The following is a 27,782-nucleotide window of genomic DNA, read 5'->3' as shown; positions in this document are numbered from 1 at the left end:
TGCTTGAGTGAGAGCTGAACCAGCGTGGGCCGGAGCTGGATGTGTATATAAGAGATATTAGATAATGGAATGGCTTCAACCAAAGCTTTGATATTGATTGAAACAAGCAACATAAAACAGATGGGGGACAAAGGAACACAGAGAGCGAGAGGGAAAATATTGTGAAACACACAGACAGAACAGAGACTTATAACTTACATTGGTTTTTTTGTACCAGTATGAAAAATATTTGTTCTGTCTGAAGTTCTACCCACTGCATTGACAGAGAGAATGAGCGATAATGACCAGCCGACTTCAGAGTTTACGATATAAACCGTTAAATGCAAGCAAACATTAGAAAGGCAATGGCTCCTCTTGGTTGGGTGCGGAGTGGACACCTCTCTAGCTCACACTGGTCTCCCCGGGACAGGTCAATAGCGGGGACGTCTGCCAGGTGCGAGGTTGGCTCAGGTATAATCAATGCCCGCCAGAGGACGCAGAAGACGGCAGGTAGGCAGACGAGCCGGCACGGTCGCCCCCAGGCAGAGATAAAACCGCTCTGGGAGGCTGAGGCTGCGCGCTGGTGGAAACTCGCACCTCAAAATGGTCTTGGGGATTGATTTGACAGCTAATTTAGGGAGGAGATTTGCATACAGCCACGCGCTAATAAGGCGGGCTTTTCTTTTCCGTCCTTTGTCTTTTTCCTCCACCTCTCTCGGCGTTCTCCTCCTTTGTTAGACCTCAGCAAACAGTAAAAGATAATGTAAGCGTATTACAGAGACAACAGATTCAAATTGGATATTGATTAAGAGACTCAAGCCTTGTGTTTCCTCCCGTTAAAGCCTGTGTTTAAATGATTGATTTGCAGCGTCACTCTCTGCATCCTCCTGGCCGCAGGCTGAGCTGTGTACCCAATGCCTTCGATGTGCTCAACATGTCACGCCGCGCTAAGTGCTTTCACACGAGCACACAAAGAGACCTGCCTATCTGATGCCAATCTCCACAGGTCCTGGTGTCACCCAGGTGGAGGCGTTCAAAGAGATCAAGGACAGAGTCTCATCAGCAGCCCTGCACGGTGCAGCCGGACTGACAGGGACGGGAAAAAATAGAGCTCCAATGTCGAATATAGTGAAAGGGGGGGGGGGGGGGGGGGGAAGGCGCAGCGACAGGTGTACCGCGCTGGATGCCAGCATACCTCACAAGACCTTTCACCGGTTTAGAAATGCTGGCAGGGTAGCAGAGAGATTTCTAAAATGAGCAAACCCACAAGGAAAATGGGGGCCGCTTGACACCCTCTGTCTGACTCACTGTTCATGTTCTTGAAGATGTTGAAAATGGGGAGGATCTGCCTGTAGTACGGCACCAGCGCCTCTCCCACCATGTCGGCAGACGTCACCAGGTGCTGCAGGACCTTCAGGGTGGAGCAGATCACCTGACGGTTTCTGGTGTTCAGGGCGTCTGGAAGGTAAAGGTCAGGGAAGGTCATCGAAAGCTGTAAAGTGAGCGTTTGATAAATAAATGAACACAACTGTCAAAGATGAATGAGCAACACGAGCAAACGTGAGTGAATCCATGGAGTTATCAATTCAGTGATTTCCAAAACAATCTTCTTTATTCTTTATTGGATCAACCACCAGAATTGTGTGGTTTCATATTGATGATGCAGTCAGTGAAGGCGCCACACTTTCCGACTGGGTGATGGCATCAAAATGAGCACGCCGATGATGAGAAAAAGAGCAGCGAGGGAGGATTATCATCCCCACAGCACTCAGAGCAGCAGACTGCAGCGCCATGTGTGAACAACAGCTCATACGCAAATCCTGAGCTGCTGGGTCACACAACAGTCACACACGTGAGCGCTGCGACCTAATGTCAGCGCGGTTACGAGCCCTGGCGGCAGTCACCGCTGCAACTGAAGAACACGTAGGAAGCCGCACAATGTGGAAGGGTCATAAAAACAAGAGGCTAATGTTTTTTACACCCTCGTCGGAGTGCATTTGTGCAACCGAATGCATGGTGTGCGTGGGACGCCTCCACTTTGGTGACCTTTCGAGAGCCAGTTTGCTGGGAAATGCCTCTGTGTGTGTGTGTGAGGGAGCGAGAGTGGGTGAGAGACAGCCCCGGTGGTGATGATGCTCAATCAGGAAATGTATTGTCCTTTATTGCCATCTCTCCGTGTCATCCGTCACTGCTTCCCCAGACATGCGCTGAGATATGTGCTGCCGCCCAGAGAAGAATTTCAAACCTACATAACAAACAATGAAATTCTAATTACCAGCAGAGCAAACACTTTTTTCCCTGCTGTGACATTTGGATTGCTGGACTGTTCAATTATTCATTGCTAGTCTTGCCTTACTAAAAAAAAAAAAAAATGGGGAAAAAAAATTAGAACAAGGAGAGAGAAGTGGAGGGTCTGATGTATTAACGCTGGTATGAAACCTGTGTTGGGACAAATCTAAATAAGGGAATAATCCGTGCAGACCTGTTTCATATTCAGCAAGAAAGTGAAACAATGATGACCTTGTCTTCCATTTCCTCTGAAGTGTCACATGACATGGGGGGGGGGGACGCCTGTGTTTGGCTTCAACCTGTTGTTCTGTGTCAGGTAATGTGGGGGCCACCACAACACACTGGACTGTGTGTTCCATACAATGAACGTCTCACATGTGTTGAGCTGAACAAATCAACCCAAGCTCAACGCAGGCATGACGCTGAATCCTCCTCCTGATTTAAGGAAGCGGAATGAAAGCCTCGATGATACAGTCACAGTGACATTTCCCTTAAAGTCACTGTGACACCTGCACAGGTAAATCAGTGTTTTATGTGCCATCGCCTTCATCCTGCACGTTCACTGTTAAAGGCTGAAGATAACTCATCACATAGAAGTGTTTTTTTTATTCCCTTGTTTGCTTGTTGTTGTTGTCTTTGATTATTTTTCATCCTGCTTGTTAGAGGACCTTCAAGGTTATGTCAGCCGGGACCTTCCTTATTGTGTATTCTCGCTGGGTGACCCGCAGCCGTCATCAGAATGCACCGGGGCCTGACATGACTCAGTCGCTTTGCAGATAAGAGGCTGCCAGCCACATTGAAGATGTATTAACATCAGAGGAGGGAAAATATATACCTTGCCATTTCAGAAGGCAGACTTTCTCTCCCTCACAATCGCTTCCTTTCCCCCTCTGCAACATATAAAAATAATTAATCTCCAATAGAGATATGCGCTGGCGGCTCTGCCTTGTGGATAGCAAAACAGGCCTGGTTTTTAATAAAGCAGGAAGTTAATAAGAAGCAGGCCATTTAAAATTCCATTATCAGTGCAAGTATGTATTTTCATGAGGAGCAGAACCATCACCTTTGATTTCCCTCCAGGAAAATGACCAAAACTGCTGAAAGCTTTGGATTTTTAAGCATGTGGCCTCAGTGTCAGTGAGTAGCAGGGTTATTTCGTCCAATTAGTCCACCAATTTCAGATATGAATTTAGCAATCCGTGCACTTAAGAGACAAACATTACACAGCACTCGTGCCACTAAATCAATGCTTCAATTATGGCTAAGAGAATTAAAAGGTAAGTAGTTAAGAGTGAAATGGCACAACTCCCTGAGTCCCTGATTCTCCCGCAGCCCTGCCAGGTGTTGGCCGTTCCGGCACGTGCCTGCCCAGACATCCAACACCCACACACAAACAGCAAGCAAACTCCAGATTCACATGCACACCGCCAGCCAACTGCCCATGACATGAACACTATCCCAGGCTCACCAGGCGCCACTTAAAGGCTCCCGCTTTGAAACTGACACTCCACTTGGCAGCACTAGCAAACAAAAGAGAGAGTGTGAGGGAAACAGAGGGAGAGACGGGGGGGGGGGCTGATATTTCCCAACAAAAGCTCTCTGCACACTGAACGTGCACTGAGATGCTGTAAAATGTGGCTGCCCGATTCACTGGCGACTATTTTTGAACCCCCACCCTTTGGCCTGAGCCATGCCCTTTCCCACCACCTCTCTCTCCGCCAAATGGCACGAGCACGTTTGTGCACATGAGTCCGTGTCATCGCGGTGAAGGTAAGGAGACGCTGACACAGTTAAATGTAGCATGTCACCAGGCTGCATGTGGCAGATTAGCAGGTACTTCCAGAGACGCTTCTTCTGGCAATCAGGAAAACAAGGACACTTTGGCCTGAAGGTTAAAGTAATAATAGGAACAGTGCGACACCAAGGCCATATTAGGACCTGTGGCAGGCCCACTCGTCTGGTGAGGGTAGAGTGTGACAGAGCAAGTATGTAGGACAGGTGAGTTTATTTCTGGGGCTGTTTATTTTTATAGGACGTTATTATTTCTGCAATTGTCACCTCTTGGTAAATTCTTTTTATTGGCCCTCTAAATTTGCCCTCCTAGCGTATTTTTGCTGCTTTCAAATGCACCTGTGTCTTTTAATAACCGGGAGACAATTGTCTTGCTTTTTAGCTGTAGTTTTTGAGGCTGCAAATTAAGAATTTACTTTTCAAAACAGTAAATAATGAAACAGCAAGCAAACATTGAGTTGATTGAGGATAAAAATACACATTAAATGAGGAAAACCTGTCAATCATTGATATATTAATAATATCTCTACAGACTGCCTGCAAGAAAATGAGACGGACGCTCTTCAAACTCTAAAGTGCTGTGAAAATGCTGTGATGATGTCCGTCCCAGTGACTAAACACGCAAGCAGAATTCAGAGAAAATGACTTACATACATTTTAAATCCACAAACTTAATTAAGTAGCCTTGAGATAATTGGATGATCCTTTCAGGGGCAGAAAAACACGGTGAAGGTGAACTGACATTAGGAGACGTAGGGCCTCCTGGGGGAAGGGTTGTGGTGTGTGTGGGTTGTAAAGCCTGAGAGGAAGACACTTACTCTTGATGGGCATGATGAGCTGGGGGATAACAGGCAGGATCCTGGGCCCTCCGTGCTCCAGCATGTCATGGACCCCCTGGCGGGCGAGCACCGCGTACGGATGAGTGGTCTCGCTTAGGCCGTCGAAGAACAAGGGCAGGAAGTGATGGTAGTCTAGCTTGTCGATCTCCACCTGAGGACAGAAATGTACATTCACTTTAAAATATGGCAAAAAGAGCACCTTTAATCCAGAGGGGCCGACACAGTGAGGGAGCAGGTCGACCTTCACACAAGGGCGTTTGATAGAGTGAGCAGCCACTGAGGGAAGCGCTAGCTAACAGGGACAACGTTTTGACGCTGGCGCTGGTTTTACGCCTACAAACATAGAAAAAGTTCTGCAAATAATTCAAACGATTGCTGAGATTTAAGTCTTCGTTGTTTTGTCCTTGACTTTGAGCTTGTGGCCTCCATTAATAACCCCTCCAGTCAGCACCTTCTCACATGCGCATGCTTTGCCCACACAATGGCCGAGGACAGCTGGTCAGGAGAACAGGATACCGGTGCCTGCGCTCTGGTACGGACACACGTGTTAACACCTGTTACCAGAGATCGGCGCAGGCGCGCGCACGTGTAATTGGGGGGGGAGATGGAGCCGTGCGTCCGGCTGTAGGTCAATAGCAGGCTTTGATGTTTCCTTGGCTGAGCGTGAGCCGCTGTGTGACAAATTAAAGTGAAGCCTTTCATGTCTGTGGAGCCATCAGAGGAAAGCCACTCCATCACATGGGGCCGCAGGCTGTCCTTGAGCCTTCTGTGTTCAGACAATCATATCACATTTTACATGTCAGCTCAGTGCCGTGTGGCTACATTTGAGTCCGCTCTGAAGGTACTTGTACTTTACTCGAGTATTTCCATTTCCTGCTGCCTATTTTTCATAACGTTTGTTTGAACAAGGGTGTCTATTTTTACGTGTTTATGAAAGGGCCACCGGTCATGGGGGAGCCTCCCTGTGGCACTATTGTTGAACAAAGGATGAGAGGTCGAATAGGCGATCCTGTTCGTCATCTTATGAAAGGTGATCCCTTTGGAAAGCAGCTCCAAGCAACCAGCTTGTCCTTGAGGACAGCTGAAGCCCTAAGGACGGCCTCACTCTACGTCCATAAACAATCACATATAGAGGGCACGCATGCCCTCACAGACCCTCCCCCCGTTGCTGGTCCACAATGGTCCGTGCTAAAATGTCACCCGGGCGCTGATGTTTGGTGCTTTCAAGTCACCGGCAAGCAGAACCTTCAAAGCGAGACAGACAAGCGCTGGCTGCCCTCGCCGCTTACATCCCATCCTTCTTGATGAACGTGTCTCAGAGCGGCCGCACACAAAGAGAGGGGAAATGACAGCGAGATGGAGAGAGGGGGCCAGGGAGAGAACGCTCCCACTGTTAACACAGAGAGACAAGGCTGATCGCTTTGAGGCAATTTGTCGGCCAACCTTGACCTTTTCTCCCACCTCGGTCAAGATCGTCGTTGTGAGTCAGGCGCGGCGAGGGAGGAGAGCGAACGCAAACATGCAGTCACATGGGCGGAAACGAAAGGGTGTGAGGTCGATGCTAGCCAGTGCCGGGCAATAAAATGCACAAATTCAATAGAATGTTCTGCACTTCTTTCATCGGAGAGATGGAGAGACAAATCTACTTTAATACAAGACGTTTCCATCTTCACAATTAAATTTGGATCCTCCAAAATGGATATAATGTTATTCTCAAAGACTTAAAGTTCCTTTAAATTGACAGGACAGTAAAATTAAAAGCCTAAGGAATACATGAAATCACTCAATAAAAATGTAAACGTAAACTCGCAATACCAACCAATACTTCAAGCTATTATGGAGTGTAGACACACACGCATACACACACACACAGACACACACACACACACACACAGACACACATATTCTCAAAAACACAATCCCGTGGAATCTTAATCAGCAGCTGGGCTGAGCGGTAAGTCTTGCATCCGTTATCGATTCTCCGCCCAGGTTTGTTTGTCTTTGGGTGCCTGTGGGAATTCCCCCCGGAGTCCGGGGAGTCAATGCGAATGGAGCTAAGAAAGACTATCAGCCAAGTTGCAGCAATTAGCCTTGGGACACAGAGCCGCACGTCTACTCTGGTCAGCGCCGCGATAGCAGACACACAGAAGCAGACAAGACCAGGAACAAGTCTGGGGAGAGCCTCTGGTCATTAAACAACAGTATCAGCAGCCCCCCCCCCCCCCCACCCATGACACTCAGGAGACCAGCAGGAGCGGAAACTGCAGGCTGTCGCATTAAATACACACTACTGGACGTGACCGACTGTAGGTGTAGGTGTGCGGGTGGGACTGAGGACAAGTGGCCTTTAGCTGCAGCCCTACTATCTCCTACAGAGCTGGACCACCTCCGACACTAAACATTCCATCCAAAGATACAGCAGCTTATTTAAAGGCAATGAAAACAGAATAGATGGGCTGAAAATATACCGTGACCCAACCATTTGTGATTCTAACCTTTGGCATCTCACAAAAAGCGCGGCTCATAAATCACCAGGCAGCTCGCCATCTGTTTGACAATGATGCTATTTTAATTGATATTGTGGTAATGAGTTGACCTGGTTTCTGTTACCACGAGCATGGAACGAGCTGGCAGATGAGCGGCTGTCGGTTCGGCTTGGAGAGGGGAACAGTGAGTCATTCATTACAGTCAGCGTGGCCCAACAAGCACAAGGAAGTGTGCAAAAGAATATCAAAATGGAGAACCAGTCAAGACAAAACTGGCATTAGCATTAGCTTTTCCCTGCTACAGGAAAACTAACATAACTTTCCAAACATCTTGACCTTGTCATCAATAGCAGTTCCCTGCTCATACTATTCATTTATTTATCCAAGCCTGCCCCAATTTTAATGACAAAACTCCTGTACTGTGCAACTCTGTACACTTACTGCTAAAGGAAACACCAGATCCATAGAAAGAAAATAATATTCATTTTTTCTCGGAGAAAGAAGACCGGAACCGGCAAATGAATGGGGCTCGAGTTACTCCCGTTATCTCACTTGACAGCTGTTTCCATCTAACAAGCATGCAAGTATGCTTAATTCAAGGCAATACCAGTAACGTGCACGGAGTCACGGGAGGTGATAGCAAACACAAGCTGGATAGGATTTCTGTGGCGTCAAAGATAGTTCAAAAGAAGGTCAGAAAGTGTTATCAGTTTTTGTGAAAACACACACAAACACACACACACACACACACACGCACAAAGATAAAGAGAAATGTATTGCCAAGAGTCCCAAATGTTATATTTTGAGCAACAAAAGAGCCAGAATAATTAAACTGGTGACAATAGCAAACGCACTGCTTTTGTTGGTGTTGCTATTAAGAAAATTGAGAAAGTGCATTTTCTCTTCCCATTTAAAAAGAGGGGACATTTTCATTCAGGAGCTTGTTATGCTGGCAACGGTAGTGAAATCCAATGTGTTTATGGGCAGTTCCAAATGGTCAAATTATGGTCAAACAGTTAAACACAATCAACCTGATTTGCTCCTTTCCTTTTTTCTGCAGCAGGTTCCTGAGTCTAGTCTGGTGTGGAGCGGGTCCAAGAGGAGGAGACGTTGAGGGGCAGGGGAGAAGCTGTCTGAAGCCTGCTCCACTTCTAAAGGTGAAGAAGCTAAATAAAGCAAAGACGCTGCTCCCTGTGATGGAAGTAGGCCAGAATGGTGAGTAAATGAGAAAAGGTGGGAAGGAAGAAGACAGAAACACTATCCAAATGAACTTTGCCTTATATTCACGTGCCGTTAGCAAAGATTCTGTGTCATTCTGGACATTCACGCGCCCCGGCCGTGGTCGCAAAAGTCACAGTTTGCCGGTTAATGGTCTGATTGCATCTTTGTCTTGTCTGTACGGCCCCTGCTCTTAGCTCTCAGTGATTACAGCTGAGCAGCCGAGCTTGACAACACGCAGGCAGAGCCTAATCAAGTCGGAGAGAGGGAGGTGTAATCAGCATTTCCCCTCCAATCAGCCCCAAAATCTGTCTCTAATCTGTAGCCAGCCATTGATGGCTTTGATTGATAGAAAGCATTGGTTATCTGTCTATGGGGGCTCGCAGGGAGCAGCGCAGCAAGCGGGAGCGAGAGACAGATTCGGCTTATCAGCCATCGCTACATTTGTTGCTACTTCCCTCGTTGAGCGAGCACTTTTTCCTCACAGGCTACAACCACTGCTCTCCTCTCATTTATCATACCGAAGAATTAAATGTGGACACTTCAAAGTACTTCCACACACACGGGTCCCTGGGGCATGTGTTTTCTCCCTGTTTAAAATGGAATGGCCCAATCCATCACTGGCTGTTTGCGACGGAAACGGAAACTATAAGGAGTATTTGTGTATATGCGTGTTTATGTGAACGCACAGGCATGTATCTGTCATCATACGGGCCCAGGATGACTGTGTTACACTGCTAAAAATGTCTCTCAAACGTGCTTGTTTACACCGAGCACGCGATGCATTGATTTTACCAACAACGCACCGAAACAATAGGGACCGTGACAAATGTTGGTTCTCATAACAGGGTGGTTTTAGCAGACTGTCTGCCATCACTTATGCACGTGGATCAATAGAATAAGAAAACAAAGATCAGATATTGACTGCACACATAGGCACATTTGTTTCCATTAGCTATGCTGGAACGCCTCATTTCCCTCACATTTAGTTCAACCTTAGTTAATAATATCTCTCTAGGTTTCAGGTTCAATTCCAGGCTTGAGCCTTATCTCTGTACAGTTTTGCATGGGTTTCCCGGGAGATTCCAATGTCCTCTGTTTAGAGCTATCGGTCTGAAGAGGATTTGGATTACTTGGTTTGAGTTATTGCAATCTGCAAACTCAAACTCAATAAAATGCAACACGGGAGGGAAACTAGCCCTGAAGAACATGAAGAGCATTTGTTTAATGAACATCCCTGTGGTACCGTGTTCCGTGCGGTCGGCCGGGCCGGCCGGCCAAAACATCGGGAGCAGCACCAGTGACTAAGTAAAAAACTATTTTCAACATAACAAATTCAACAAATGAATCCAGCTGCGAATGCTGGTGCCAAATGTGCTGAGTCAGTAATCCCCTCCCTAAGCCGTGGAGAGGCACACAGGATCTGCAGCATCAGTAGCAATCCGCTGTGTACAGTACTCTCAGCAGCGAGCAGCAGAGGCAGGACGCCTGTCAAAGCTTGGCCCGCTGCCCAACGGGACCTGCTTGCCAGTGGAAAGCCCACGTTCTCTGGACGGCAGATGTTAAGTTTGGACTCACGGAGATGCACTGGACACAAAACTGCAGAGCTGTGACCAGCAGGGTTTATTTAAAGGTCTTAAAGGATGTGTTTAGAGTCTCCTTCCAATGAAGCCTGGAGAGGAGACTCAGACAGGTAACCAGAGGTCTGGTTCATCCAGACATGGCTGCAGCAGAGCTGTTTTTCCTGGATCACCCACAGATCTGACAGGTTTCCAGGCGATGCTGCCACAAAGGTGACGATTGATCTGATAAATCAGAGGATGATCAGCTGTTTTTCTTTTTTTCCCCTGCTGGAATGATGTGATTGTACACGGATAAAGCCAACTGCTGCCAAGAGGACGGAGACACCAGAGCGGGATCAGAAAGCGTACACGGAAAACTAATAAAGAGAGTGTGACGCCGCAATAAGTGGCAGATGCACCATGGATGCACTGGAGGTTCAGTAGAATGAATTAAAACACCTGACAATGGGAAGAAAGTGGTAGAAATATTCTTTTGAAGAAATATCCTTTTGATCCTAACAAGGAGATCAATCTGTCATCCTTAAAGGAGAAAGCTAACTGTGAGAGAAAGCTAAGACAGCGGCGCTCCATTTTAACCTGAGTGGGAGAAATGAAGAGATGAGTGTTTGCTGGGCAGACTGATGCTTATGTGCATCCAGGGTTGGGTCCCTCTCATCTGAGGGAAAAGCTTTGGTGATCAATGGGGATCGACTGTTTGAGTGGCAGCTGTCCAAATGATGGGTCGGATGAGATAATGGCTAAAAAGAATGAAGCTTTATTCACCAGGAGGCCCACTTACACAGACGGCCCCATCATCCATCTGCAGGCAGAGTTCTGCCGTTTCTTCACATTGATGATAGCATCTTCGGTCCCATGGTTCAACTCTTTCACTGGAGGCCTTTGAGAGGACTTTGAGGGAATCTAAAAGGAAAGGATTGTTTCAGGGAGGCTGACTAATGTGCTCGACAAGCGGGGCCTTATGAGTGGGATGAAAGCGAGCTTTTGAAATGTCGCTGGAAATGTAGTGCCGCGTGAATCGGAGCGCTCCCCTGTTCAGAACTGTGACTACTTCTGCAGGATTCCTGCTTCGGAGTCTGGCTCTGATCATTTGTTAATCATATGAACGCACCACGGCGCATGCTGTAGCCCCAGTCATATCCGAGTCCTCCTGCTGGAAACAAACAGCACCAAAACAGCACAAAAAGGGTGTAAATGTAACGGGGAGACTAAAAGGATTTGAGGTGAAACACACCCACATGCACCTACCACCAGCGGCTGAGGTAGCAGGCGCTCCCATGACCCTTCAGGGTGATGACACGTTGGGAAAATGATGGTGCAGTTTGAGCTCTAAGCCCGGATGGAACAGTCCTTTCCACACTATGAGCTCAGAGTTACACCGGGGTGGGTCAAGGGTCACAGAAGGGGATACTTCTGGTGATGGGACAGCGTGAGCACGGCAGATTAAATTCTGTTGTTACGTGGCGGCCTGGTGTCTGTCGGTCACCCTGCAGACATAAATCTCTATTGTTGTATGCTTTTTTTGGGGGGGTGGGGGGGTTCATCCAGTGTGGACCTTTTACTGGCAGCAACCGATGAAAAGGTGAGCAGCTACGGGATGAAGTGCTGCCACTTTATCCTTTTTGCATTTGATGCAAGCAAACACAGGCGCGTGGCCCCTGGGCGACCCTCTGCCTCCTTCCGTTTTGAATATCTACCTCTTCAGAGTAATTAATCCATTTTGTCTCTCCATCCTTCTCGAGTGTTTTTGCATGATACCGTAGCTACGAGCCTCACTGAAGAGAAGCAGACTTGAGTTCTGAACATTAATCAAGTCACTGCAACTTCTTTGCCACTATTTTCTGATATCCCTGCACACAAGAAAGTGGAGCAGCTGAAGGTCTATTCGAATTCAAATTCTGTGTATACTTTTAGGCAGAATTAATTTTCTGCATTAATACCATGTGCAGCAAATAATAACAACAAAAACACACGTTCTCCTTTCGGTCTCCTCCTTTTCGAACTTAATGTCTAAATTTGAATGTGCACGTCTGCAGTAGCTGACCTATTTACATTATAACCAGGAGACATTCCATTAAAATCAAAGTTCACTTGTTTAGACGGAATAATCACTTATGCCGCGACAGTTTTTTAGACTTCCTGAACATATTGCGTGGATTCCAAATTCATTTTTGACTAGTAAATAATGCGAAGCATTTAGAAAACAAGTGAAAAACATCTGCGTCCGGCAGGCTGTGCTTTATTATCTCTGCTGATGCACTGGTGGTAATCACCGGCGTGGCTCAGGAGAAATCAGGGAAGGCTGAAGTGCCTCTGAAACCCAAAGAGTGGGGATCCAGAGAGAGGCATTTTGAATGAAATATGGCGTGTATTACTCCTTTCTGTTCTCCAGACAGGGTCGTCTGTCATAGCCAGGAAGAGGCCAGAGAAAGTGGGCTAAGTGGTCAAGCCATTTCTTGTGCCTTTCCAAGTGGCTGAATAGATATTAGGATTTTACAGGCTATTACACACCATAATTGCACAGCATATTGAATTTCAAGCGATTTTCTTAAACTGACTCCCTCTTCCCCGTTTCTATAAATAAACATTTTACAGCATGTAAAGTATGCAACACGTATGGGGTGTGATTTACAGGCTGCGCGTGACACACACTCTGTGGCGCTCACATAAATTCAATAACAGCACTCTACTAATTGCATGGCTTAAACCCAGCTTTGGCTCTTTAGATATTCATCTAAGCCAATTAGACGAGAGGCGGGATGGAGACGGGGCGTAATCCTGACTGCAGAGCAATGTCACTGGAGGACCTGCTGGATGCAGTTTACTCCTAAATAAACACCCCTGAAGGGTTTAGTCACAAACACAAAGGAAATATAACTTTTTCAAAGATATAATAAGCTGTACAGGTGAATTAATCGCCTCCTTATGGTTCAGAAGAGGAGTGGCTTTATTTGGAGGTAATTCTATATGAGATCCATTTTCTAAAGGTGCGCTCAGGTTTGGTGCTTTGCTTGATGTGTGACACACACAATGACAATCATGACAAAACCCCAGAATCATCTATAAAATATTAAAGCAGAAATTGTGACGTAAATTAAGATGGAGAAGGCATCGCAACTTCCTCCCCCTGTACAAAAATGAACCCATTTGACATTGAAATGGGCTCTGCCAGTCTGTAATTGTGATAGATTTTGGACCGAGAGTCTTCACAGTATATTGAGCTGGGAGCAGAATCCATATATCAAGAAGTAAATAACCAATACCTAAATGGCATCTTACAATTAAGAATGCTCTCCTCTTAGTGGGTTCCTGAAAGATCTCCGCTCTTGAGAATCCTGTCTAATTCAGAGCTCACTTCATATATGCATCGGAGCTTCATGGACAGCACCATCTGAGCTTTGTTATGATAAAGAGGAGAGAGAGAAAAGATTATGAAATGCTGATGGAGCACCCTCAGCGTTGCCATTCATCAACATAATTAACCATAATCAGCACCATCCGCAGAGGTGGATCATGGAGAGAGAATCTGTTAAATATATGGAATGAAGCAGAGCTGCAAAAGCATGTAGCCTCCTATTTAAAAAGGCCCATTAAATGGCTGCAGACCAGGGAGACATGCAGCATCACAGCCACCACTCTAATGCTGTTAACTACCCAAAGTTCTCACAATTCCTTCGTGACAAAATTGGTAAAGATGAACAGTGTTTCTGTCTCAACAAGTCTCTGGGCTTTTTTATATCACTATTCTAATCATGAAATAAACTGTTGCAGATATGGTCTTATGCTATTATTGTTGAATGTAAAGCACTAAACGGCAGAGGCTCCTCATGCACCACACCATTCAACTGTTTTTGTCCATTCCTGCATAATTCCACTGCTGATCGGGGTCAGCGGAGGTTCCTGTCTGGAATAGCCCGTCTTCAGCCCAGTTCCCATTACAAATGCTTATCTGTTCCACCTCATCCATTATTAAAAGGCGAATGCAGCAGGGGCCATGTAGACTACTTTATGTGGGTTTAAAATTTAAATACTTCAAAATTTCTGGGTTATTGGAACAAAGACCTGACAGCACATAGGTATATTAATGCACGGGTTCACACAGACATTTTTAGCTAATGCTGCATTTTACTCAAGAGGCTGTGATAGCTGTCTTACCATTAACTATATTAGAAGCCTAAAATACTGATTAGGATATAATTAATATGAAAAAAGGCCAAGGTAAATTACTTACTGTCATGTAATAACGTCTACTAGAGTTTAAATCAGTGATTCCACAAAGCACGAATGCAAAAGAGCTCAGACCTGGATCTCTGGATCTGGTTTGTGCACTCAGTAACAAATAACTTTTATATTTCAAATGCTACACCTTGCACAACTGACTGAATGCTGCTGTTTTGTCATTTCAATTGTTTCCCTCAAAGGTCACAAAGAAAGTTCCAACACAGCCCTTCTAAATGGCTTGTACCTTGAAAAGGGATCCAGTGCTCCGTGATTCACAAGCTGGACTGCCAGGAGCCAATCGCCTCTGACCCTGACCTTTTCAGGAACTAATAGAATTACAGCACATTGAATGCCAATTAAGTAAACACATAAGTAGAAAACAAAGGCGGCAGAAAGAGCACAGGAGTTTAATTATTATAAAACCCCTAAAGGTAAACACATGTTTCTGCAGCAGCCAGCCTCGCAGAGATATAGGTCAATGAGGATAGAATGGATGAGCGTGTGTGTGTGTGCATGTGTGTGTGCATGTGTGTGTGTGTAGACCGAGGTGCAACAAAATAAAAGCCAAGAGGAGGCTTTCAAACGAGCGAGGCAGGCCGGCTTACAAAAGAGTTGTTAATTTAGCCTCGTTTTAATTAGCTCTTCTGCCAGAGCTGAGCAAAGCTATCGGGGAGCCCTGAAGATCTGAGCAGGCTGAAAGAGGCAACCAGCTTGGCAGGCCTAACACAGTTTATCTGACCAACAGCTGGCCACACAGCACCCACCACGCCTGGAACCACTCAGAGGTTGAAAAAACAGACAGATATTCCTGGAACTGGGTCGACCATTATGGACGACACCGACTTCAACATGTTTTATTAAATTTTGTTTTTATTTTTACCACTCCCCATGCCTAAATTAATTCAGAATTTGGTATTTATTACCTCTTAAAAATGCAATGACAACATCTGAAAGTTGCTTCTGCTCCTAACTCATGGTCTCTAGGGACGAACCTTTACACAGAGCATGCCTAAACTATATTGAACCCTGTGTAGATATCCTCTCTGTAGATATGAGGGCAGCTGATATTTAAAGAGTTTGACTATTTTATGAGTTTCACTCCTATAACCAGGCAAAAATAAGCAAGGAGGCAATTCCTTGTGAGCAGCAAACAGTGCATGCCCTGTCAGAATGAGCAAATATGAGTTTAAGGGCCTTAGTCTTCGGAGAGGATTTATGACATGGGGTCTTATTATCTGTAGGTCGGATTACTGCCATACGCTCCCATCCAAAAAGAGAGATTCCACGCCACATAAAGCCGAGAGTGTTGACAGAGCTGTGCCATACTCTCACTTCCAGCCCTTATTTTTTGGATGTTCCACTTCTTTGGCTGATAATGATGGGTTAGTCACCCAAAGCCTGATGGATCCACTCACACTTCACTTGTTGGCCGTAGCATCGGAAAAATCCAAAAGGTCAAGAGGACCTGGGTGTTTTTCTTTGGTGACGCCAAACTGATGAAGCCTCCACTTGAAAGAGAGAGAAATTAGTAGATGAAATAGATACCTTGATGGAGATACAGCAAAGTCTGCGCGGTAACGTTGGGGAAGAGGTTATTGTACTTGACTTTGAAGACAGAGGAAGCGGCGGGAGTGCTCCAGACAGAGGAGTGTGATTAACATGCTGCGGACAGCCAGTTAGACTCTGTCTGGGGAAATATACAGCGACTGCTTTAATAAGCTTTAATAAGATGCAGCCTGTTTATTGTCCTGTTAATTAGCAAAAGATGTAAACAGAATCCTTAAAGATGCTCAGTGTGAGAAACAAGACAGCAAATAGCATTTCACAAAATCCACTAGATTCAAACAAACATCATAAAGACTTTGTTCAAAAGTCCCCCAACAGTAAAGCACACAGATTTTACGGTCCAATTATTCTGGACAACGACGACCAAAAAAACTTGTGTATTTCCTCATTGTAAACACATTACCTATAGAGTAGAACCTGCAGGAACATGCTCACTGTACACACACCTGCACACAATAGCACGGCCCAGACCAGTACTCAACAACTGCTCCAGGCCTCTAATTGGCCCCGTTACTCCTCCTCATCACTCTCTCTTTTTATGCTCATGAAAGGAGAGGGTATTATGTCTGCCACATTCCTCTAACAAGGGCCTGGCACTGCAACTGGCACTTACCAAAGTACAATAAAACTCTCCAAATGAAACCTGGAGGAAAAAACACCCAACAAGAGAGAGAGAGAGAGCATGTGTGTGTGTGTGTGTGTGTGTGTGTGTGTGTTGACAGAGACTGACAGAATGGGGATGAGATGGAGATCAGAGCCATACACCGAGGTGGTGTGCTACAAATTGGGAGACAAAAAGGATGCACCCTGGTTTCCTGTAGAGGACCCAGAGGTACTGAGAAGAGCTCATTCAGGAGCATCTAAATATGCTCAGAGAATGTGCTACTCCAACCCCTGAAGGTCCCAACCAATCACCACAATGCCAGATATAATGAAGACCACTGAATGGTTCTTGCTCAGGCTCCTCTGGACTCTCGGTTCACGCAGTTCACGTACGAGGAGGAGAAAGTGGTGGTCGATGAAGCTATCCTCTATCTGCTGCAAAGGCCTGATGCTCAACTGGTTATATAAGGGTTTGGAACTGTCAGGATCATATTCTCTGACTTCATCAGCGCCTTCAACACCATTTAGCACCTCCTGCTAAGATGACATATGGGGGTGAAATCCAACCTGTTGGCCCATATTACAGAATCACTGACTGAGAGACATAATCTCGCCTGACACTGTGGTCCACAGCAACGGGGAATCATGAGGGCCAGTTCTCCACCCTGTCTGTTCACCCGTACACGCCTGACAATTACAACTCAGAGTCAAAGCATATGCTGAAGAACTGACATTTAATGGTGGTGTGCATCAGGGCTAGACGGGAGGGGGGGTAGAAATGGAGGGTGGAGGAGAAAGGGTGAAGTGGTGCAGGAACTACAGGTGTTTGGGACAGCCGTTGGAAGTAACAGGACGGGTGGTGCTGTACAGGAGGCGGCCGCGGGGACCTTCAGCATTACAGGCTGGTGTTCTTCTCTATGCTAGAGTGGCGCTATGCATCTAGAAAGACTGGTGAAGATGACATTGCTCCTTTACAACAGGGACAGACAGAGAGACTCCGAACAAAAAGCTCTCCATCGTGGACGACCCTGATCCCCCTCAGTAAATAGTTTTTGCACACTCAAAGCTTTCTTCACATGTGCACACATTGGTCCTTTGTAACATAGACCTTTATATATGTATATATAAATCTGAGTCAAAGATCCTTATGGTGTAATGGACAGCCTGTCTGTGTGTGTGTGTGTGGGTGTGTGTCTGCTGCAGTGTCTGAGGCTCTTAAACCGTTACTGCTGATTATGAAACACGGCTGCCGCAGACTCTCGCTCTCACTATTTATTCTCCCATCTACTGCAGAGCCAATTTGCTAATGGATGCAGCAACCTTGTGATTTATTGTTGTCAAAGATGTGCTTGAAGTAAAATGCACTAAATGATTTAAGTTTGCAAGTAAAATTTACATTTGAAAGCCTGCCCACTCTGGAGAGTGCTTCACATCAAATATGCAAAGTTGATTATGTGGAGCATCTATTTAGTGCTTCTAAAACATTGCCCAGGCCCACTCAGATATATTAGACTCTATATGGATTGTCCGAGGCTTAGGTCTATTCTTGGATTCAGTTACCAAGATGGAAATTAAAAGAGCGATAGAATGGCAGAATGCAAAAACTGGAAGTGTCTGGCAACATTTCTATTAAAGCTACAGGAAAGGTGACTCCAGACGTCTGCAGAACGCAGCACAGAACATAACAACCTATTCTCCTTTCACTTTTTTCATTGGAGGTAAAACCACTGTCTCTACTCACTTGTGCAGGCTCGCCAGGTCTTTGTTTCCTCTGCCTCTCCAGCCTCTTTTAACTCATATCAGTACTATATCACAGATAGAGACCAGTTGGAATGCCTGAGAGCTCCCCAGGGTGTCTGGCTGCGGCTAAAACCAGCTGTGGCTCGCGGAGCTAAGTGTCCATCCATAAAGGACTAAGACATGCATGTGCTTATCATTTTTTATTTCAGTTTCTGGATTTCTACTCAACTTCATCTCCCCTTTGTGTGTCTGGTCCTCCCTGCACCCATTCTGAAAGAAATAAGAAATAAGAGACACAAACGGAAGGGACAGATGCCCAGCTCACGGCAGGGACCGCATTTCACTCTGTGCTTCAGCCCAGAACTTTCTAATATTCCCAGCGACAAAAAAAGATAGTGTTCATATCAGCACTCACAGTCAGTGCACATAAACCCAAGCGTCTGCTCCATTCTGCAATTTTGAATGTCAAAAATGCAATGTAACACCCAAAGTTGCTGTCTCACGTGTGAATGAACCACCTTACTGTCTGAAGCAGATTTCACCACAGCCTCAGAATCAAATATTGCCTTTTTCTGTTATTAAAGCACTTTAGCTGCATGGTGTCTTGACCCCTGTGGAGCATTTCAGCACCGGGAGACACATGTGAACCTTTGCTTTGCCCTGCTTTTAAAATCGCTGCTGTGAAGACAAAATAACATACTTTTTAATAAGAAATGTGCCAAAACAGAACTAAAGCTCTAGAAGAGGCCCCCTATTATATTGTATATCTGAGGCATCTTTGGCAGTTCCTTCCACGCTGTTCAGCTGTGATTTACTGAGACACAGCCTGCATGTGTGATCACAGATTGGCAAACTGACTCTCTTTTCTTCCCTTCATATTGTGCCATGTCATTAAAACATAGGGTTGGAGAGACAGTATCAGATGCAATTTTCCGAAAAGAAAAAAGAAAATTTAACATAGAGCAGAACACGGTCCCCCACAACCTCTGTGCTGTGATCTATAAAGATGGGCGCGAGCTAATGAGAGTCTGACCTGCAACGTAGCTGACGAGGAGCCGTGTAAAGAGGCATTATGGGGAAGGAAAGAAAAGGAGCGTATGGGAGCCGAACAAGAAAGAAACACAGGGGGAGACGGAAGATAAAGAGAGCTAAAGATGGGGAGGAAGAATTGGCTTGAAATTTTCTGACAATGAAACGTCTCCAGTAATTGTTCCTGCGGTGATAAATGGCGTCCCGTCGTACAGCGGGTCTCCTTGTCCTTGGGAGGAAAAGAGATGAGGACAGGGGAGGAGGGAGGCGATACCTAGATGGACTGGCGACGCAGTACTTAACCCGGCTCCAGCAGCAGGCACCTAGCTGAAGGTGACTGTGTATGTGTGTATAATGTCACATATTCTACTCCACACTTGTGCCTTTTGTGTCTGTTTTGTAAAAACGTACAGTACGTCAAAGCGCTTCCTGCCAAAGAGAAGCAGAAGGCAACGCGCTTGTGAATGTGGTTCTGCCCTGAGGGATGAGGATGACAGAATAAAAACACATCGTGACACTTTAGTAATATTCCCTCCACCACACGCTCACAGCGCTCGGTGCCCCACAGATATTTTCTGCAGCCATCCAAGGGAGAAAGAAAAAACCTTATTATGTTGTCTTTCTTCAGGAAACGATTGTTTCAAACACATTTAGAGAACAATTCCGTCATGATTTCCGATGCCTTTATGATGGGTTTGTATGATAAGTCTACTGCTACGAGATTAAGGTTAATTAAACCTGTCAGGCTGCCAACACCAGCCTTTACTCACGCCTTTTATGTTAATCTCATTGTTTTCCACACAGTCTAGACTTTTCATTACCCTGGTCATAATAATACATCATTTAAAACTATTAGTCACAAAGTGTGTTATTCACTTCTAGAATTGTTTTATCCCTGTTATCTATAAACCACAAAGCAATAAAAAAAACAGCAGCTTGTGACATAGCCATTTTGAATTATTTAAAAAATATTATTTATAAATAAATATTATTTGAGCATATTGTACATCTGAGTCAAATGTCAATCAATATAATCCCAACTGCTTAATGCCCATAAATACCATTATGACAGAGAATTGTGCTGTGGATTGGCACCCACAACTTTCAACTTCTTTTTCCACAGCAGCATCATTTTTGCATGAATGTTGGCTCCAAAAGTGAACAATGTGTTTTTAAAAGGTTCGGCTTCACGGACTTCAAAACAAGTCTGTTCTTCATAGATAAGCATATTAATTACGTTGACGGGCATCTGTGTACATGGTGGAGAAGAAGGAAGGTGATAATCATAGTGGAGAATTGGCCCGATCGTGACGAAGGAAGAAAAAGAAATCCACCACACTCTCTGATGCTACATCTATCACTTTAGCTCTGAAAAGAAACCGTTCCTTCTACAGCAGGACATAAAGACTGGCTGAAGAAGTTGTTCAAGCTGGAAAAGGATTGTGAAGGCGAGGAAGAGGAAGACACACTATAAATGCTAAAGAGTGCAGAGCCCTGAGTTAGCCATGACACACATTAATCATCTGTGTCCTCTCTGCGCTGCATACAGATGCCTGCAGCTGCAGCTGCTGCTGCTGCTGCTGCTGACGATGATAGTGATGATGATGATGATAGTGATGATGATGATAGTGATGATGATGATGAGGGTCCAACCCTGCGTGTAGCTACATACAGCTTCGACACTAACACAGGTGAGATAAACTCCTCACTACTCCTTCAGTTTTCCATCTCAATGTTCTCTATACGTTTTCTCCTCACCCACACCACATCACCCTTCCTCCCACATACGTGCACACTCTGCGTGCAGGCGGGCACACTTATCTGCCCCCCTTCCTGTGTTTGGTCCCTGCAGGCCACGGGTAGGTCCATGTCAGGCGAGGAGCAGGGGGTTGAAAGCAAAAGGTTGCGCTCATTATACAGATTAAACCTGTAAATGCCCTGCCGTTGGTGTAATCGATGTGCCACTTCATTGCAGTGACTTATTGATCAATCTTCTCTGGGGGGTCGCACACAGTGCATCGTTATAGCTTCAATCCAGTGAATGCCTTTACTTTTCAACCCTTTGTATTCCTTAGACCTGCACCCTAACAGCTCAGAGCCTTGAAAGCGGTGTGCCCTCGTATGCATGAGGTTCACCACTGCTGTCATACAGCAGCAATACTGTCTACTGTGCACGTCTGCAAACTTGCAAACATCTGAGCCAGCTGAGCAGTGGAGAGAGACTTCATGTCACCATTAGAGAAAGATATTTTATTACTTCCATGTCCTACCTCTGCTCTATCACACCTGGTTAACCTGGTTACTTTAAGCCCATAAATAGAATAAAAGGTGAAAAAAATGTGGGAAAAAGACAAATTACAAGAAACTCAATAGAAATCCCACCACCAGTCTGTATTGAAGACCTCCAATGAACTGCAGGGACTCTATGTTTAAGGCTGCAAAGACTTTTTTGAAAAGAAATGAAGAGAAGAAAGGCTGAGAGACGCTTTTCTTCAAATGAGGCCGTCCTCTGCGAATCCATAGATAATGACTTCAAATTACAAATAACAGAGGTCCTTATTGTCCCATATGGAGAAGCCCAGCCCAAACGGGCCTTTTTTCCTCTCATAAGTTGCAGGTGCATCTGAAATGGAAGGATCTGAAATCACACAATCTCTCTCAGTTAGTCGCACCAAAAGCTTCCTTTTTTTGAACCACTGTACAGTTTCTGTGTCCTGTATTCAGGCCGGTCACATGTGAGAATGTGGCCTTAAAAATGTTGCTCTGGTGTGCTGTTGCTCTGGTTACCTGCTGTAGAAACTGCAGGTAATGGAAAAATCCTGGAATTTCTCACCCGTTACAAGGAGGCAGATCTTTCAAGTTGGAGCGCTCGAGGTTGAACCTGACAGCCCCTCCCAGAGGCACAGTATCCTCTCTCCATCTGCAGACTACAGACCTGCTAACAGAACCAGCAGACCCCCACATTACTGAGAAATGCGTCACTTGTGGCGGCTGCGAGCGCACTGCTGTGGTATTTGCCACGAGCTCGAGTGTAGGATTCTGACCCGTCACTGCGGGGACTCCTGTCCTACCTGGCGCGGTATTAAAGTGTCTATTGTTCATCAGTTCCATTCTCACCTTCATTTCTGGGAAATTGCACCCTGCCTGACAAATGGCAGGATGGCATGGCTCCACGGGCTGCCCACCAGCACACTGCCGCTACTGGCGGGAAGGACGGGAAGAAATTGCCTCCCGTTGCTTGAATTACTGAGCAAGCTCATTCCGCAGAGGAGCCGCAGTCAACTCCACAGGAGGGGGATGGAACAACATCCGCTCATGTGAGCTTACATGATGATGGGGTCAAGGGTAAAGCGACAGCTTATTCCAATCAGCTATCAGCCTTGATTTGTTATTTCACCAAAGTGGAAGCCCAGCGCGCAGGTGAGCATTAATGTGTGCTGCTGCATAATTCAAATGCTGAGCTGGAAATGGAACATGCATTTTACATTTTAAAACATCCAAATTGCTAAATATCCCGTTAGCGTTGGATCCGTAGCACAGCCAAGGGCATTCTTTTTTCCGGATAGGACTTCATATACTTGAGTTGCACCCTTTGAATTGGCTTTTCGCTAAAGTGTTCTTCAAAGAAATGAGTCACAAGTTTTAAGAATAAAATCTTCACATTGGAGGGGGGGGGGGGGGGGGGGGTTGAGAGCTCTTTGTCAAATTTAAATGCCGCACTATGTTCTCTCTGACGGCCTGGTAGTTATTTATTGCCATAGCCATTACGGTTATTAGAAATCTCACTCAGGAAGACAAATGGCAGCTTGGCTGGTCATTGGTCCTCTGTCATGGCTGACAAGGGAGACGCAGCACTCTCGCCTATTGACTTTTTTTTGTAGCTAAAGCCAATCTCTGCCAGCACAACCTTGCAATTCAAACCCCAACTTAATTACAATGAGCTGAATCATCTCTGATCTTGAACTTTTTTCTATTTCCTTAGAAATCGGCTGAGCATCCTGGCAGGGGCCAGCAGAGAAGAGGCTTTTAGTAGGGCCATTTCATAAGCAGACTTTGTCTTTCACAGACTGACAGATTATCATTAATCCTTCTGTAAAAGCACAAAGAGCCATTAAGAGAAAACGCTGGGAAAGTCTAAATGTTGTGTGTAGGGCTGCGAGTGGGAAAGAACGACATTTCGAATTGAGACGAGACAGAGGTGTGTGTGTGTCGTGTGCTTTCTGAGGCCTGTGAGACATATTTCACTCAGTGGCCCAGAAAGAATGACGGATGATTCCAGTTGTTTCCTCACAGCGGAAAGTGAAAGGTGACACAGTGATCAGTGAGGACTGTGGTCGAACAACAATATCTCTGTTGCTGCAAAAACAAGGGAAAACAAAGAAAAAAAATAGATGACAATGGGTGTCGGATGAAAAATGCTACTGAGGTCCGGACGTGGAAGGAAGCGACTTCTCCGACCAGGAATTACACGTAACAACACCAAGACTTTCCTGGTCACACAAGGTAAATGACTGAATTCTGTGATTAGAAGGCAAGGTAAGACGAGAGACAGAGGTCCACGAATCATGACGTGACAATTTTCCACGCTAGATCTTTATTGAGGATATGTATTGGTTTAGCAGGGGCCAGGGTTCGGGGCGGGCCCGGGTTAACTGCTGTTCCCTGACAGCGCAGATGAGAAAGTGATGTGCACAGTGGCAGGTCACTGTGTGTCAGAGCGCCAGCTAACACTGGCTCATTGGGAAACCAGCACGCTCCATTTAACTTCACAGGGCATCCAGTCACTTTCCCACATTTCTCGCCCTCCCTCTCGGATCTCCCCTTGCATGGTCCTTCTCCCACACCCTTCCTTCCTAAGTAGCGTCACTCTGACTCATTAGGGTAATTGAGACAGGTCCTCCTGACACTAAAGAGCTGTTGGATTGCCACCCATTTACGCGTTTAAAAGAGCGCTTCATCAAGCCTCCGTGTGTATTCTCCTCTTTGTGGCGATACTTCTTAACTTCTTTTGCCTTCACTTTCCCTTTATCGGGTCAATGTGGGGAAGTGTATGTGCTGCTAATTGGAGTAAGCGACTGATCTAGAATACCGTCTCTTAGTGTTGGGAAAGCCCTCAAACTATTGGAGTGTGACTGCGTGACATAGAAAGGGTAGGGGGGTGAAAACTGCTGATCTGAGTATGCTAGGGTAGACGCAGGCAGGGGTGAAGATTGAGCGAAGGGAATCCACCACCTCAGCGATTCTCGGGGCTGTGCTGTTCCAAGCTGACAAAGACACCCAGATTGCAGCCAGAGGTTGTCTCGGCGAGGCGAGATGAGCCACGGCGCCCGTCATGAAAGGAGTCATCCTTAGCGATACTGCTGGGTCAGGTTGGACTGATTGTCAGATTTTTAGCCAGTGAGGGCACCACAGCGCTCGGCTCCTCCCGCTCATCTCTGAACACAAATGATCCACAGCTGCGATTATACATCACTAACTGACGTCTGTGGAGGTTCTCAGTCACCCAGGTCATGATAACGACCTGAATTACTTACTGACACAATTAGAAACAAAGGTGTCAGTCCATCAATGCTAAATGTCTCGTATGGCTAGAAGGAAAACAGAAAGCTAAAGTCCAGATAGAAAGGCCCAAAAGGAACCACCCATTTTGCTACCAGTCTTTTAAACGTTGCCTTGATTTTCCCCCAGCCCCGTACATTCACCTCCCACTCCATCTTTCTTATCAGCGACGGGTTGGAAACAGGAGGGAGATAAGGAAATGCCAGAACCAATACAAGATGTGGTGGTCGAACACCGGAGCAGATTGGCCATTGACACCGTCGTCGGCTAACAATGGCGTTTGAGCAGAGGAAAATGGTCGACGGGAATAGAAACACTGAAATAAAATTTCTCCTAGTGATGCATTAAGTGCCCCGCGGTGTTAACCGTTAGATCTATGGGTTTACGGTCCATTCCCTGAGGTGTGGCGGCACCGATTAGCTCAGTGCGGTGTAGCTGCTGCCGAGTACCTTCATTAGTTCCTGTCAGTCAATCACTACACACAAATTTGCACAGCACGGAAGCATAACAATAAATAAATGGAACAGGGTCTTCTCTCCCCTTTGGGATGTCGATAACAGGTTTTTGTGCATTCATTGCAACACAAATCAGGTTAGCAATAATACTTCTGTCAATCAATTAATCTGTCAGACTGCTTGATTTATGCAGGTGCAACATGAAAACAAATAGGAACAACTCGAACAAAATGAGTGATTTTCTGCACATTGTAAGAACAGGAATCAACTACACTTGCTCTTCATGTAGGTAAGCTACATCTGCACTTTATTTTTCTTCAGTATGATTATATGAAGAACAGGTTTTGTGATTATAATAAAGTTACAGCCCAGTTTTTAGCACAGCCGATGCCAAGAACTGAAGAGTGTGAAATCCCACTGTGACTGGCGGCCTGCTGATTCACAACACATCAGAATGTTACAATGTTCTCTATTTATAAGCCAACAGAATTTGCAGCTGATGATAACTGAAACTATTTTATTTTCTGTTGTTCCATTATAAAGTATTGGGCCTAGGTGACGTCAGGCCTTCTAATCTATGGTCAAATCTCTGTTGCCGACACATATTACATCTTTTGTGTGCCGCTCTCTAATAAATTGCTGCATTTCTGTCTGCTATGATGACACTGACGCACCTTCTGCTGATGTCTCCACTCAGTTATTTTCTTTTAAGTCTTTTGTTTAACCATGGCCATAACATAAAACCACACTTTCTGCAGTGTAAACACAGCCCTAAAGCTGTTATTCCTCATTGCTAAGGTTATTATTATTATTATAAAAATAAATAATAACGAAAGTTTGTTTGTATGAAACTCGTTTATATCAGTTTCACTGTTTTCACTGAGTGTTCTGTATCCATGAGAGGCCACGTATTTTTGTTCGCAAGCACATTTTCCAGAATAAAGGACGATTTTGAAGGTTGAGCTAAGTAAACACACAAAAGTGCAGGAAAACAAATATAGCAGTATTACATAAGACCGACATAAAATGTAATATTATGTAACAAATAAAAACACAAGAATGTTTAATAGAATATTGTTGAGTCTTGCGTGCTACCAGAATATTAACCACGGCATCACTGTCATACATCGATACAGTATGTATTTCACCAATCTGCAAGTTCAATCGTACACTAGAAAAAAGGAAACTTTAAATGAGTCCTGGTGAGTCTGAAGACTCCCTCCCTTGGTTCTGCAAAGTTTGTGTTTTTCTCCCCGACGGTTTCCGCCGGCTCAATTAACTATTGATCAGATTTGTGGAACTGAATGTAAATAATTAACCAAAGTGCAGAAAGCGTCTGCAGCTCTGCAAACAGCTTCAATACAGAGGCCTCCTTGTATGTAATCAATAGGGTGTGGACTGCATGCACATCAGGGAGTATGAGGACCTGTGTGAGGTAGCCACAGAAACAGAGAAAGCGCAGTTATAACCGGCTCTGCAGCTGTGTCAGCAAAAAAATGAACATCCAGATCTCGGTAAAAATCAGGCAGCAGCTGTTTCCTTGGAGATACCAGATTGTGGGGGGAAAACATCTCATTCTGAGACATAGAGGCAAGCTAATTAATTTGCCGATAAGGTATCCTCAAGTAAATTAAATCCGAGAAATTCCTGAACTACGATGTGCGAGTTTTCCAACTCTGGTGAGATCTGCTCCATCATCCCATAAGCAGCTCTGAGGGAACCGATAACCTGGTTGTGTCCAAGAAAGCCGGTGTAAGTAAAGATGTAACACGGCGAGGATAGAAAAGCTCAAAGCTCTGAGGGGCTGGAAGTGTGGGGTGGCACCAGTGGGGGAACTGAGAGAGTAACCCCATTTGAATATGAATGTCTCCCATGATCCACATCAAGGGCACTGACAGGGGCACCTCCATCTACAGGCACCTTCAGCAGGTGGAGTCGCACAGGTGTGTGTGTGTGTGTGTGTGTGTGTGTGTGTGTGTGTGTGTGTGTGTGTGTGTGTGTGACTGCTTCCTCTGTGCAGCCATCAGCCACGGCATTTTTCCAAGGTACTTTGCACAGTGCATTAATCACAGAGACCCTTGAGCACTTCTACGGATCCAAATATTCCGACCTTGAGGTTAGAAGAAAGACATTAGTCCCGATCTATTCAAAGTATTGGCGACAGAGAGGGGAGAGGAGGGAGGGGGCAGAAAAGCTTTCAAGGTAATGAAATTCTGCTATAATTTAAAGGAAAAGACTTGTGGGGACAAGCCTAGGCCAGAGGAAGAAAAAAAAAGATTAAATTGGATTCTTCCCCCTTTCTTTTAAATAAGGCTTAAGTGCATGTGGGGCTAGATTTTCTTTCTTTATTTCTTTTCTTTTTTTTTAACAAAAGCATGATAACAGCATTAACGGCCAGAAAGAATCAAATCATTTCCAAACCAATTA

General features: G+C 45.4%; 1 protein-coding gene across 1 annotated transcript in view; it reads right to left on the bottom strand.

Moving 5' to 3' along the window:
- pacrg (PARK2 co-regulated) overlaps nt 1-27,782 on the bottom strand; it is an 83,643-nt gene that overhangs the window by 39,933 nt on the left and 15,928 nt on the right. The window contains exons 3-4 of the mRNA XM_003962730.3: nt 4,878-5,049; nt 1,288-1,437 (exon numbers count right to left, since the gene is read on the bottom strand). Coding sequence (XP_003962779.1) covers nt 1,288-1,437; nt 4,878-5,049 — 322 coding nt within the window. The remainder of the gene's footprint in view (nt 1-1,287; nt 1,438-4,877; nt 5,050-27,782) is intronic.

Source organism: Takifugu rubripes, chromosome 2, assembly GCF_901000725.2.
Source record: "Takifugu rubripes chromosome 2, fTakRub1.2, whole genome shotgun sequence".
Classification (NCBI taxonomy): Eukaryota; Metazoa; Chordata; class Actinopteri; order Tetraodontiformes; family Tetraodontidae; genus Takifugu; species Takifugu rubripes.
The sequence above is the reverse complement of the archived record's forward strand: the minus strand, read 5'-3'. Positions and strand labels throughout refer to the sequence as shown.